General features: G+C 42.8%; 1 protein-coding gene across 2 annotated transcripts in view; it reads left to right on the top strand.

Moving 5' to 3' along the window:
• CSMD1 (CUB and Sushi multiple domains 1) overlaps positions 1–15,857 on the top strand; it is a 5,442,057-nt gene that overhangs the window by 3,171,815 nt on the left and 2,254,385 nt on the right. For both annotated transcript variants that reach the window (XM_069606098.1, XM_069606099.1), the window contains exon 14: positions 2,981–3,307. In XM_069606098.1, coding sequence (XP_069462199.1) covers positions 2,981–3,307 — 327 coding nt within the window. The remainder of the gene's footprint in view (positions 1–2,980; positions 3,308–15,857) is intronic.

Raw genomic sequence — 15,857 nt, 5'->3', positions numbered from 1 at the left:
CATAGCGTCCATAAGGCATGAAGAACACTAACATAAGCATTGTATGACCTGAATGCAGCATGGACATCACACAAATATAGCTCTCTAATACAGAAACGCAAGTGCAATGGAAAGTGTCATGATCCCTGCTTCCAAGGGGTCAGGACTTGCCTCACATCCTTGGAAGCAGGCCCATAACCTTGATCCTGGGTACCTTGTCCTGGCGCCAATGGCACCAGGCTCATAAAGATGACTGGTCCCGGCGCAGGAAGCGCCAGGCTCATAATGCTTAAGAGTGCTTGGGTGGACCTACCTGCAGCAGATCATGCTGCTTACTTACCAGCTCGATGGTCTTCTGATCCTTCTCTGCCTGGAACTACTTTTCCTGTCTGGGTGGGGCAGGAGCCACTCCCTGGAATCAGAACACAGGAACTCTTTTCTTACCTGGGCGAGGCTGTGGAAGAAGACGCCTAAGCACTACAGAAGGCTATTTAAACCACACCCGAATGATGAAACGTGCTTCGCGTTATTCTGCATCTGCAGCAGGACGCTCACCGTGTCAGCTCCAGTCTTCCTGAGATTCTTCAGCTCCAGTTCCTGTGAAAACGAATTCCTTACCTGCTAGAGATCCGATCCTCAGCTGCACCTGCCAAGACAAAGCAACAGGTTAGCAGAATTCAATTTGAGAGCAGGGCTCTTACTTACCAAATACGGCGGCATCTTCCAAAGCCTTCCGCCACTTTCTTCGGCTCCCCATCGACATCTGCAAAGAAAAGGACTTGATTAAGCATTGCATTCTTGAATTGCTTACCTGCGCTCCGCACGTTCTGAACTTCAAGAAGCACTGCATGCCGGCATCTGCAAAACAAAGGGAGACATTTTAAGGCGCATTCTAAACCAACCATAAACTTTCTACTTACGCGCTCGCACGTTCGCCGGCATCCATCTAGCAACGCTCTCTGCATCCACGATCTGCAAGGACAAAAGAGACATTAAGGCGTGCTTTTGAAACAAACAGCAGTCATTTTACTTACGTGCACCGCGCTTCATCTTCTTAGTCCATACGCGCTTGCACGATCCTGGGCACTTATTCATCAGCGTCCATTGCACCTAAAGGACAAAGAGAGACATTAGAAACGGTGACAGCAACCGGTCATCTTTCCTACTCACCTGCTCGCCGCATCATTCCTCTACAATTTCAATCTTGACACCCTGAGACTGAGCAAGGGACTAAATTAAGGGTGCTCCAATAACTATCAAGAAACTGCTCGTGCGGTAAACGGCGGTATCTTCCAACATCAACCTCTGCAATCAAGAGGATTGTCAGTGAACCAGTGAAGTAACTGGTACTTGCGCCCCTGCAAAGACGCAGGATGGAGAGCCCGACCTTAATATATCTAAGGTGAGCAAGCCACGCCCTTGGTTCGAATAAGAGGACTGAGGAAGGAGAAGTTCAGTCAATCCAGTTCCTAAATCCTTGTTCTTCCGTCTGCAGACACCTCAATCTACACGTCCGGTACATCGTGAGAAGGGGACCAGCCCTAGGAGAAGGCCGAGATCTACGAGTCACACTAGAAGACACGGCGACAGCTCAGTCCAGCCCAGCGCCTCTGTGGAAATCAGGTGAGCGTTACAGAAAGCCATCTTATCCAAATGAAAGCTGAAGCATGCTTTCAAATAGACAATGGCCTCAAAGCTTTGAGAGAACACAAAATGCTGAAAACACAGAAATTCAGACCTGAGCACAGCTCAGGAAGGAGGTGCCAACCACAGCCAAGGTTACTGTGAATTATGGGAGGGTAAGAAAGTTGCAGTGAAAGCACATGATAGCAATTCCCAAGACGCAAGAAGAATACTCACAGAATAAAGTTGTATAAGAATACAACTAGCCTTTGTAAGTCAGGTGCAGGAAAACTATACGCCAAAAGACTCCATGAAGAATAACTCAAGAGTGTCCCCAGTGGCACGAGAAAACATAATGCTTGCAACAATATTAGCTAAACTCCAAATAAATGCAGGGTGAAATAATTCCAAACACAGTCCCATCACACGTGGCCTATAATTGAAGAACACTGTCTATTCATTAGCAACAAACACAGATAGTACACCTGTCTTACTGTTTACACGTGTTCCCAGACACAAGATGCCACACAAGGCCAAATACAAAGCGATAACCCTTTCTCATGGCCTAGAATTGAGGGATGGTGTCATGTTTAATTGATAGGAAAGCAGCCCATGGACCTAAGGTGCCAGCCAATTACATATTGCAGAAATTATGTCTTTTTACCTTTATCAATTTAGAGGTGATTTTAGGAGGAGCCATCAGACTAGTGTTACCCAATTAGAATGTATATGTAATCACCAACCCTAGCCAATCACTTTATGATGTCAGTTGTGACAAATGTTGAATATATAAACCATTGTTCTTTTACATCGCTACTGATAGCGCAAACAATTCCATGCGTGTCTGCTCTCCCTGCTTTATTTTGATGATCATAAAGCTGGGATTTGCCTTGCACTTTGTCTACTTCCGTAATTGAGTCCTTTCTGACTGCCTCCATATCCTCTGGATAACTTGGGACATTTCAGGCCATCTTAACAAAGTATTTTATTTAAAACATGCTTAAGCGCTGCCAACGAGTAGCAAACTACATCACAATTGTATGCTAATTCTCATACATGTGTGATAACATTTAGGCTGCAAATGTGTTGAGCAGTGCAAATATTTACAAGCCATTTTAACAATCTTTACAATCTCCAGGAAGGTGAAACATTCTATTAATTGTATCAACACGGATTTCAGTGGGAAGTAGTTCTGAATTACACCTAACAATGGTGATTCATACATGTTTCCTCTCTAAGGGTGAACACACAGTTCATTCAACTGTATAGGACTGTTTTCCAAATCTTGTTAACTTGAACACTGTAAATGTAGGGAAATAGATGAAAGCCCATGTGCCCTTATGTACGTCATTAACCTAATTAACTGTTTTGCATGCAGTCTCCTGCTTCTTCAACTTCACAACGCCATCTGGAATCATTCTCTCTCCGAACTACCCCGATGAGTATGGAAACAACATGAACTGTGTGTGGCTGATCATTTCAGAGCCAGGAAGCCGGATTCATTTAATTTTCAACGACTTTGATGTGGAGCCTCAGTTTGATTTCATCTCAGTAAAGGATGATGGCATCGCTGACTTACCAGCCCTGGGCACCTTTTCTGGCAATGAGGTTCCTTCTCAGATTGCCAGTAATGGACACATCGTAAGGCTGGAGTTCCAATCCGATCATTCTACCACTGGCAGAGGCTTCAATATCACGTATACAAGTAAGTCTCTGGACAGATTTCATTCATATCAGTGTTGTATGATATGTGAGCTTGCACACTTCAAATCTATGTTATGGTAATACAACCTTTCCTCAAAATATAGAGGATCTGTGTAGAGAAAATTGCAAACTAATTTCGATTTCGGCGTGTCTTAATAGCTCACGCAGGCGCATCTTTGGGGCATGATTGCAGGGCATTGTGTTTTCAATAGACTACAGAGATGTATCTGTATTGGATTTGAGCTCGTGGTTGGTTTTTCTTTGTTTGCTGAGCGCAGTGGCTGAAAAGATTTGCCACTCTGAGTTAGAGAGAGGCCTGCATCTTTGCTCAGCAGGCCCTTGTGAGCAAAAGACAGGGTTTTAAATAGAAATCCGATACTCACTTGAAGTCAGTGGAGTTGTGTTAAGTTTGATCCGTAATGTCCGACTGCGACCTACTGCAGTCCAAAAGCTACTTTTTGTCTCTTAATCCAGCAAGATGGAAGCCGGATACAAAACATTTGTTCTATTATTGCTGTGATGACTTACCAGTAATCTTCGTTACTCTTAGTCCTGTGCTCCCTCATCCTAGCACTTAAATATAAAGGCTCTCTGCCTTCCCCACAGAGATTTCCAATTTAACCCCCGACCCTCCTTTAAAGTGCAGCGCTTGCTATATACCTTTCTGACATTCAATGCTGCGAACGCAACCTGTCATCCAGGGAGAGAGGGTGGGCATAAGTACTGGGACGAGAAACAGTATGGGTAAGAGTACTGAAGATTACCTGTGAGTAATCACATCATTACCTGCACGTCCTTCTGCGTTGTCTGAGCCTTTAAATGCGAAGTTTACATGAGACATTGCTCTATTCGACAACAAAACACCACAAACACGTCTATTGCATGCCCCGTGACCTTTAATGAAACAGAGAGTGTTTACAGTGGCATAGCCCTTATAATGCAATTGGAGAGTTCCCCTTCTCCTTGACTGGGAAGATGTAACCAGTAATGGTTGGCAAAAGCTGAAATGAAGATAAAGGCCACGTTGCAGCTAAACACATTTTTATAATGGATCTCCCCTTGCCTCCTCCAATGATGCAGCCATTACTTGACTAGAACAAACCAGATCCCTTGGTGGAGGGCAGGCAATTCTCCATAGTGAATTGCCATACATGCCAACATTTGCCATTCATTGTATGAGCCACTACAATGTTCATGGCTTTAACTTTGAATCTGGGACTTGTAGTCCTTAATTTCCCATTATAACTCCAGGACTACAGCTCCCAGAATGCAAAGTTAAAGCCAGGACTGGATTAGTCACCTGATTGGAGGGAATAATGGTGTGAGAGAGATTGATTTCCTCAGCCTGTGGTTTACAGTGATAGAAGGCGCCTTCCTACCCAAGGCAACATAGATCAGAAATAGGGTGAGGGATCTATGGAAGGACACTGTCCTTGCAGGATATTCCAGCAGAATCACCCCAATTAACAAGATAGACAACATGAGGGTGTCTGCCGCCAAGAGGTTCCGAGGTAGTGAGGGGACGATGGTTTAAAGAAAGATCACATCAGAGAGTAACCACCTCAAGAGACATCATTAAATAAGAGAGGAACATAGAAGGGCCCCAAGCTCATTCAGACATCCAAACTAGGTAAGGCCTATCAGGAATGCAGTTTTTTCCAGCACAGGAATTTGGTCCTGAGGAGTATTCAGGCCCTAGGTAAATCCCAAGCTGGGGAGATTGAGTTAACCCAGGTTTGGCTGACAAGATCATCTTACGGAGGTGAGACACAACTGCATCCGGGGCTTCTCCCAACACCTCACCAGGTTTCCTTATAGGTTTGATAGCTCATTGCTAAGCCTTAAGTGAAAAAGGGACCAGACCCTAGAGTGAACTTATCCTGTATGAACAGAGAGATATTGCGGCAAGCCTAGCCATGCGAGAAATCAGGAGAGACAATTGGAATGCATGTGAGAATCAAGAGGTGTGTGACTGAGTTTAGGGCCCTTTAGCAACATGCATGCAATGGATGGGTTCACAGAATAACTCTAAATCCAAATAACCGAACCAACTCAGGAAGATGGCAAAGTACTGTTTTATTAACACTTATCTAAAACAGGGAGTTACAATGAAAATCAACTGACGTTTTCTCGATTTCTCTCATTGATCTTTTCATAAAAACAAGGTTATATAATCAAAAGACATCAGAGGTGACATCATACTACGTGGCAAATAATGAAAAACCTTCTGGGAATCGTGATAGGCTTAAGGGGAACATCTAAGTATACATTATATAGGAACAAGGATTGTGATTGGCTGCCCACTGTCAGGTGGACAATACATGCCTACTTCTCAAATATGTAATCTTCAAAACCATTAAGTACAAGGTTTCCATTTGGTCTTCAAACTATAAGGTCCTTCATGATATGGACCTCTACAAATGGTTGACATGCTCGTGCCATGTCTAGAGCATTTTTTTTGTTTAGCAGCAAATAAGCCCACACCCAGGTGAAAGGAGAAGGGCCTGACTCTACCTCCCCACCCAATTAGCCTATCATCTCTCATCACCCAAGCCTTCTGCCATAAAGATTGTCTTTGAACGTTGCCTTGCAAAGTATCCTTGTCTCTGGGAATACATGGGAGTGTGGGCACTAAATTCATCATACCGATGTCCAGCTTCTATACAGTGGTGGCTTAGCCTGCATTCTATTCACTACATATAGCAACTTCTATGATGAATTAGTCTACTTGCATTTTATCGTCTGTACAATTATTGAATGGTTGATTCTCTGCAACACTTTGTGCATGTGTAATATTTTTCATATTTAAGAGTTCACTTGATTCTTTACTTCGTCATTAGTTTCTGTAGGATTCATACATCCTCTTCAGCCAATATTCTGAGACGTCGTTCATACTCTCTTATGATGTCACAGACTTCCTTCTTTGCTCTTTTCTCAGATTCCTTCAGGGAGTCCCTCAGGGATACATTCAATAGGGTTGTCCCAATGGGTATCCTCTTTTGAATATACACCGTGTTATTGGCACAACTGCTGGTGTCAAACTCGGCAAAATCTCAGGCTTCCAACATATAGGGGGCAGGCGTGAGAGGGCAGGAATTCTTGCAGAGGAATGCCGCTGCTCTTCTACATGATGAAATTAGTATTGCTCCATAGGAGTGCAATGAAGAGTAGTGGCCAAACCGTCAATTCAACTCTCACATTACTACAAAGCAACAGTGATCCCCATCTGAAAGATGAAACAGACAAATCCAGGTGATATACCTCCTTCACCATTTGGAGGAATGTAGGCCAAGGGCAAGCTATACCTTCAAGAGGTATATGAATTTGATAATATATATATATATATACATATATTTTTAAGTATACACATCACATTCAATATAATTTATACTAGTAAAACACTAACGAAATCCACCCTTGTGAAAAGAACACATAATACGCAAAATGGAAATGATAAAACCATGACAGAATGTGAAACACAATATATCATCAAAATATTTCCTCCTCTGATTTATGTGTGGGCTTAAATGGACATCAGGAAGACTTCCTCTGGACCATCTTGGGAGAGCTGTCCCCTTCAAAGTCCTCTGCCAGAGGCAAAGGCAGGTATTCCACAGCTGAGGTAAGCTCAACTCCCTGATTATTTGCAGCTCACACAAAGGGGTGAACAGCTGTGAGGGCAAGACCTGCCACTCTGCCAGCTGCACTGGTATTCAGGCCCCTCACTAGAGCTGAGGCACTGCTGGGTGGGAGTCAAGAGAACAAGGACCCATCGTTTCCGGTCCTTGAACTACCTCATTGGTGTACTTCCTGTCAACACAGGTATGATCATTAACACCTTAGCCCTGCTGTACCTGATCCTATGAATCATTAAAGGAATTAGTAGCACTAGAGAAAATGCATAGAGAACATTCCTCAGACATAGGAGGGAAAGACTATCCATCTTCCAAGAATCCATCAGTCTAATTTGTAAAAAAAATTTAAAAAAGAGGCATTAAGGTGTTTGCCCAGTTTCAAAACATGTCTATCCTGTTATCCTGAGAGAATGGCATGAATGCCAGGAATGAATTAGGTGGATGAATTTCTTGGATGCCTCCCTCCACCCTGCTGATAATGAAAACAAGCCGCTCACCCTGTCTGTCAGAGAGCTGTCTACTCCCCTCAGATGCATCGTTCTAGTGACAACCAATTAGCCTCGCACAAAAAGGCCCATTTCCCATGAATGCCCCTAAAATTGTGTTGTAAATGTCACATGCTAGAAAACGGCCTCAAGTTCTCTGTCATTGGAGAACATTCTGTTCTATTTTGACTCCACTGATCCTGGCAAATCCTAGACCCCAATAAAACTCACAGCACTGGCAGCTGTAATGAGCTGCGAATTATAGGAGGTGGAGGATCCAGAGAGAAAGGCTTCAACAAGTTCTACAGAGGCAACCACCAATGTAGCAGGGCGTTATGGTCTTCTGATGTTGTAATTCTCTTCTCAAAGTACTGAGAAAACCTTGTGAAAATGTTATATTAAGGATCATAGGTGGAGGCCCGCTCAAGGAGTGACAAATACTGTAGTGACCATGAGGCCTGGAATCTGCAGTCAAGACCTGGCTGAAGTGTTGGAGACCTCACATAAGTTGAAAACAGCTGCTCCCAAAGCCACAAGCCTGTCATTCAGAAGAAGGACCACACTGTTGTTTGTATGAAATACAGCACCTATGAACTACAGCCTCTGTGTTAAAGTGAACATTGACTTGCCAACATTTATCACAAAATCATACATTTGGAGGAAGTCACAAGGTTGAGAGACACCTTGAACCTCGTTCTAAGATGACCTCTGAATCAGCCAATCATCCATTACGGGTTAGAGCTTTGCCCCTGCCTTGCGAAATAACCCACCAACAGACTCACAGTTTTGGTGTAAATTGCAGATTTTAGACCAAAGGGTAAGACCACAAACTGTTAATGTGCATTTCTCATGGTAAGAAGGAGAAAAGTATCTATATGAAGGGTGGACCGGGATGCGCAGATATACATCCATCATAACCAGGGGTTCCAGCCTGTGCCCTTGAGAGATAAGTGGAATAATCTGCCATCATTTTTCCACTTTGAAGGGAATTTCTCTTCAAATGTTTTAACTTTCACGATGTTGATGACCAGCCTGCAACCACCTGAGATTTTGAGAAACCCAATTGAGTAGCAGCAACTCAACTTCTCCAGTGAAGGAAACTCCTGAATTGTATCTTTCTTTTAAAGGTTTTCCACTTCCTGCTACAAAGTCATCCACTTCATCATAACTGTGGAACTGCTATGCTACCGGGCTCAACTCTGGGGGAGTCTCTGTGAATTCTGTGCAACAACCTTCACTGATGATTTCCATTGCCCATGTGTCTGAAACATCCTACCCCCACTGGTGGAAGCATCTGCAAATTGCTGTCCCAGTTAAGACTGCTGGTTTCATGTGTGTGGTGTTTTTCTTTGACTGCTGAGTGGTGGTCTGCATCCACTCTACAGGACATAGGGATCTTGACCCATGGAGCAGTGGTAGTCTATATGCTCCATCCAAGATATCTGAGAATGAGATGATATCTTCCACATATCCACGTTTGTTTTGTGTGACAGGGACAGAGACCTGGTCCAATTAAGACGGTATGGGGGCACCTATCATCCTGAGTGGCAGGCCTACCAGGGCTTTTATCAGAGCGGGTGTGGGAGTTTGTAGGGCTCCAGACTATGTGCCTTCTATCTGTGCCTGATATAGAGACCTGAGTATCACCTTAACCTGCCTCATACCTGTTATGCACCTTGCTGGCCAGGCTATTTCTGTTCGTCCCATAGGGCTAACTTCCCCAGAAGGTCTGGCAGTGGAGGAGAGGGTAGACAACCAAACTGGGACATAGGCTGCGATGATCAGCAAGACTGCAGAGCAAGCCATGTATCAAACCAGCAATCCTCACACTCTACATGACATGGACTGGGACATTGATCCTACTACAGCCGGACCACAGTGTTTGGGAGAGGTCAAGGGATGAGAAGGAGTGTGTGCAAAGTGAGGTTTTGGTTTAAAAGAGAAAATGTTATTTGGGTTTGACAGAGCATGCAAAGAAAGTGAATGAGACTATGCAAAGAAAGTGAATGAGACTATCAGAGAGAGAATTTGTGGTGAATGAGAGTGACTAGGAGAGTGACTGGTGTGACGAATCTGGACTAGGGACACAGGAGTCTGGGAAAGTGGTACCTCAGAGGAAGTGACTCCACTCTTGGGGACAAGGTCTCCCCGTCCGATTAAGAACTCCATGTACAGAGAACATTGTCTGTCTACATCGGAATCGGAAATACTGTTGTTACTTCTATTTTGGATTCTCCAAATAGTGACAGTTCTTCAATCTCTTTGGCTACTGGTAATGCTGGATCTCGCCTGGTCTCCACAACCAAAGAGACATGACATACCTCTTTTGTTTTTGTTGACGTACATAAAAGTACAAGGAACTTGGAATGGAGGAGAGAGAATCTAGCTAGCAAGATACCGGAATGTTGACATTCTGACCTGCAAGGAAGCAAAGGTCGACAGAGAAACAGAGTCAAGTGAATGTTTCGCCTTGCGGCGTAACCACATGGAAGCCATGGTGGGCCTGGGCCCATTAACTGACACTGAGCCCAAACCGCACTGGAGACATCAGATGCCTGATCTCTGCAGTGTATGAGCTGACAAGCCGGGCAACGAAAGAGAAGCACATGCTCCCAAAGAAGCAACCCTGATGAGAGGGGCGAACAGAGGTATCAAAGACTGGTTAAGCAGCAAGGGTTATAGGCACCAAGAAAACCCTGAATGGGCAGGCGCACTACCAAGGCCCCGATAAATCAAGCCTATAGCCTATCAGAGGACCAGAGGGCTTTGAAAATCTCTAAATTTTCGAGAACCAAAATATTAGAACCTGGGAAAAGCACAAGAGTTACAGGGGCCAGACAAACCAGAATGGACAATTTCACAGTGAGGCCCCGCTAAAGTCAGCCTGTCAGAGAGGGCCAGAGAACTTTGGGAGCCCTGGACACATGACATATATCAAGCAGGACTGGGAACAGAGAGGACCTGAAGGGTTCAGTCTTTCAACACAAAGCAAAAACAGTATTGTAAATGTTGGAATTGTATTAAGAAAACCTTTTCTACCTGTAAAGAGGGAACCATATTGAATGTATGTAAAGACTTAAGATTTGGCATTCTGAACCTGCAGAGAAGCTGAGGACTGTATTGTAAGAAGTATTGGGCCATGCAAAGTCCAAGGACAGAGGCCATTGCTTCAACCTCCTTTTTGTTATTTTTTTCCTAGGTGGCAGGGTCAGATAGCTAATAGGATTTGGACTAAGGACTTGTGATGGGCACCTTTTCTTTCAGGTTGTTAGGCAGCTAATCCCCCTCTAAGCGGTTGGGCTGGATAGGCATTTTTCTTATTATTTAAGTAAACGCCCTTGAATATGTCACAACTTAGTCTGAATTCATCTTCTAGTTCAGCACACTGGGAATGTGTAAGGCAGTAACTATTGGAGAAGGTGTGGCTGAAGTCTAGAGTAGTTGTATGGAGAAGAGAGAGAGAATAGTAGTGGAGAGAAGGCAGGGTAGTAGTGTGCAGCAGGGAAGTAGGAGAGCCATTGGGGGAGAGAAGTAGTGTGGACAGGGGAGTGTCATAGTGTTGAGAGGAGAGAGTAGGAGAGTTGAGAAGAAAGAGCTATGGTGGGGAGCGAAGTGGCATAGAGAGAAGGAGAGTAGAAAGGAGATCATCATAGGGAAAGTGAGAGGGACGAGAGGTGGAATGAGAAGGAGAGTAGAGGAAGGGAGGGAAGTTTATAGGAGACATGAGAAGGATTTATAGACCATCATGGTGAGGCGTATTAGGGCATGTAAGGAAGAGTCAGATTGAGACCCAGAGTGAGTGGACTGCATCTTTCCATGTTAATAGTCATTTCGTGGGATCTGGTATCAGATTCACTTTGCAAAGAGAGAGAGAGAGAGAGAGAGGGAGAAAGAGAGAGAGAGAGAGAGAGAGAGAGAGAGAGAGAGAGAGAGAGAGAGAGATTGAGAGAGAAAGGGTATGTGAAAGATAAAGAGAAAAAGAAAGAGGAAGGGGAACAGGCTGTTTGTCCTTAAGCCATCATGTCCAGCTAGTCAGTTATTGGACAGTTGGTATTACCTATCTCTATTGACAATTCAGAGTGTCAGTAACACCTGAGCTAGAGAGCAACTGCCCAGTATAGATGATGGAGGTAGGATATCCCTTTGTGAGCCCCTTCTCTGTTACATTAATAACAAACATAAACTATCTAGTAGAGTATGTGAGTTCTTGACGCCATCAGTGACATTTGTTTATGGACCTTGTCCACCTTATCTTCCAAATCATCCCTGAACTTCTTGCCACCAAGAAAGGGAGGATGTCATGCTACCTTTCCCTGTGTATTGCCAGTTTTCCAGACTACAACTTTTCTCCTGGCTGAGATGGAGGAACCCATTGAGATGGATGCTGCCTGTACTCCATCAAATGTAAGATGAGACAAGAAGTCTGCTTGTAGGTACATGGTTTGAGTCAGACCACAGCAGTCCTAACCCTGTCTCCAATCAATCATGTGAATGTTTTAAATCCTCCCACTGGAATTTTGATGTATAAGAAGCATATGTGTACAATATCATGGCCAGATGAGCATGTGCATCGGTTTGTTTTATTGGTGGCACCCACTCTTAAATCTATAGGGGCTCTTACAACTGCTTCCTCTGGGACCATCAACGGCCAGCCCACAAGGCTAGATACAAAGGAGTCGACTTCACTCGTAAGCAGAAACTTCTCATCTGGTTATAGATGTTAGACTGAATTCATAAAATATTGTACTCCAATGTTTCATTTGGGGGAGGAGGTATGACCCACTCAGGTATCCTCTCTGTGAAGTGGGGGAATTGACCATAAACATTCAATCAAACTGCGAAAACCCCATGGCCACCCTGGGCTGAAACTGAAGTTGGTGGTAGCTGAAGAAAAATAAATTGTCCCAGCTGAAGGACAAAGGCTGTCCCTCTGTCTCAAAATACTATTTGATGAATAAACTTTTAAGACGGTAAATTCTGTAATCGGACAGCACAAATATGTTAAAGTTGTACAGTTTAAATATGATTTTTGTGGCTTCTAAACAAGATATTGTGGCCAACCATAGCATGTATGGGACACTAACGCCAGGAGAACGTAAATCATGGGGAAAGTACATATGGTGGAATGTTATGGCTTTGCACCTCATAAAAACACAACCCCATAAACTGGGTCCCCTCCTTGAGGCAGTGACCAAAATAGGCCTGCCTATCCGGTTTGTGGGGGTAGGTTTAGCTCAGTTCTGCCCAACAATATACCGGTGATGTCACCCAATTTTATATAAACGGTGGGAGCTCAAAGGGACAAGACGCTCTCCTGAATTTCCAGCACCTGCGTATCCTGACATTCCAGATCCACCTTTGCAAGATTCCAGACTCTACTGCAAGGCCAAAGCATAGATGATCCTATCCCAGCAAGGCCAAAGCATAGCTGATCCGATCCAGCTAGGCCTTAATCCAGAAATCCCACTAAAAACCCCATAACAAAATTCCACTAACTTCAGGGAGAAAGGTGGCTGAGCCTGCTTTGGGATCCTCCAGTGCCGCCTGCTTGTCATGCTTACCCGCTCCATCCCGCTGAGGTGTCGCTGTGCCATGACCAGACCTTTGTCCAGCTGTCTTTAGCCAGGAGAGCCCGCTATCTGGTGACCTGAGCCTTGGAGTCCAGAACCCAGTTGGCTGTTCCTAATCCCAAATCCAAGAGTGGATTGTGAGTATTTTCCCTCCCATAGCAATCCATAACCTACCCCATCTTGATAGTTTGTCCTTGTTCTACTCTCTAAGTAAACCTCTCCATACGCTGGTAACTTGTCCAAAACTGTTAGAATTCTCTGTGCACCCTGTCCTTGTTTTTCTAGTGTTAGCACAATTATTTCATCCACCTCATCTTGTAACTCCTTCGCAATATTTGGAATAACAGTAGTGGGTATGTTCACATGAAATTATGAATGCACCGGATGGGTATATTAAGAGGCTGTCTTTTTGTTTGCATATTAATTGTAGTGGCCAGCAGATAGGGATTTAAAGTCCTACTAATCTGATCTAATGTTGTCACCAAGTATGCTCCATTCCAGTCATTGAAAGACTCCTGAGGTTGGACATAATCAATGGCTAAAAGCTATATTTTATTCTTCTTTCTTTCCCTGGAGAGCAAGCTTCATGTTTCTAAGCAATACTCACTGAATGGAACCACTCTTGTCTTAACAAAGTGTTTATAAGTTCTTCTTACTGATTTGCATAACCATTGAAGCATAGCATCCCGTACAGATTGTCTAAATTCCCTGGTCTTTTGTGTAGTGTTGAAAACTCTTCACAAAGCATTGCAAATATGAGTTCTCCTTGTGATTAGAAAACCTTTAGGCCAGAACCATAATTACAGATGATTTTACACTACACCATATGTATTTCACATGCATGATGTAATTACTGTGATTCTAGGCCATTCAGACAGGACAAGACAGGACAGATACATTCAGTAAATGTATGGATACATTTGGATTCATTCATATGTGTATGAATGTTTGCAGAGAATGGTTTGTGACTGTCCCTCTACCACTTTTGAGGAACCTTAACCTAGCCTGGAGGCTTGCAAGTCACAACAGTGCTTCGTGTTTTGCAGACAACATTTACATGAATCTCAATGGATTCAACATGTTTTTTGCAGATGCAAAATCTACAAAGAATTCCAAGCCAATTCCACCTTCCTGTGCATAGTTAATGTCCCAGTATTAATATTATAATTATCTATCAATTAACTCACCTCGTGTAAGAGTACCTATCAAGGAATAAGTATCCTCTCTGATATACATTCCATTAAAAAGAAATATGTATACAATGACATTCAAATGTATGTCTTCAATTGCTCATTGATTTTTGAAAAGTAATATCAAAATTAATGAATGCTTTCCCGATTGCATCATTTGATCATGTTGGTAGCATGGATATGTAGCTTCATAACTTTCTTTCCTTGAGCAAATAGGAAATATTCTAATGCATCCTCTGTTTCAATGGTGCGATTTTTATTTGTAAAACAAAAATACTGTTGTGTAAGAAATATTAGTGTTTCCTAAAATTTTGCAAATCATTTCAACCGGGCCAAATATTTTCATGGGGCATGAATGCATTTCAACATATTTTGATGAGGATTCATTTGCATTGGGTGCAAAAGCCATTTGAAAATTGAACTGTGTAGCTTCTGCAGTAATGGCCTATATTACTTGAGACATTAATACATATTCTACTTATCCAAATCTGAATCGTGTGACCCATGATAGAAAATATATGTATTTGTTTTTATTATTTGAAGAAATAACGTGGAATGCCTTAACAAATTTATATGTATATTTAACAAATTAAACCATTTCTGTTATCACTTTTTTCCTTTATCTTTACAACCCAAAAATTGAACAATCTCTTGATGTTCGTATATTACAGAATTTCTCCTAAATATAAGCATGGGTTGACCGTTCAGAATTAAAAATGCATGTGAATTATCAAAATGCACATGCTTATCAGATATATTGTAGACTTAAGAGGGCAATGAAATCTACTTTTGCTTTTTTTCACATAAATACATATGTGGCTTTTACAGATGTCGGAAAGGGGAGCCATCTTTCCTTGAAGGCTAATTTGCACATATGTAATCTCGAGGGTCAGTTCACAGAGTTGGCACTGAAGATTATTGCTTTTGAATGTATTCAAGTCATGCACAGTGTGTGTGGCCTTTGTAACATTGTGCCCTCTGGTGCGCGCTACGACAGCCCACAGTGTTTGCCTCTCTGTGCATTTTTAATGATTATATACCCCAATTATAGACTTTAGATATACATCTGAAAAGGGTTTGAGAGGGAAACAAGGCACACTTTCCTGCCATATGTCTGACTGCTGGATACGGACAATGTCAGTAAATCAACATTCTCATAGGTAGCTCTGAAACCCTGAAGGAGATTACATTGGTTTTATTTAAAACTATTCAATATACAATTTTATTGGCTTGACATTGGCTTGTACAGTGTTCTGGGCCATCATAAACAGAATCCCAATTCAATATAAATCAATGCCCTTAGAAATCCCCTGCTACTCTATAATTATATTCGCATTCGTTGAGACGTATTCTCTTTTATCCCACCAAGATAAAAATATAATAGTGAATGTGCAATATGTTGAAACTGCTCATGAAATTCCAAAAATGTCTCACACCCAAACAAGCTGTTTCATGTGTGTACTACTTTAAAATGTAATTAATTTACAAACACTTCAGACTAGCATAACAAATGCAGGCATAAAACTAAAATATAGATCACCCTGAAAAAAACTCTTACAAATGTGAAAGTCCCCCCCCATTTTAATAAATATCACATGGCACAAGGCCATACACTGAGCCTTGTGGCACAAAATGGCAGAATACTTTGCAAAACAACGTTGCACTCGGATC

This window comes from Ambystoma mexicanum, chromosome 4p, assembly GCF_040938575.1.
Source record: "Ambystoma mexicanum isolate Mex_15411 chromosome 4p, UKY_AmexF1_1, whole genome shotgun sequence".
NCBI classification, from domain to species: Eukaryota; Metazoa; Chordata; class Amphibia; order Caudata; family Ambystomatidae; genus Ambystoma; species Ambystoma mexicanum.
The sequence above is the reverse complement of the archived record's forward strand: the minus strand, read 5'-3'. Positions and strand labels throughout refer to the sequence as shown.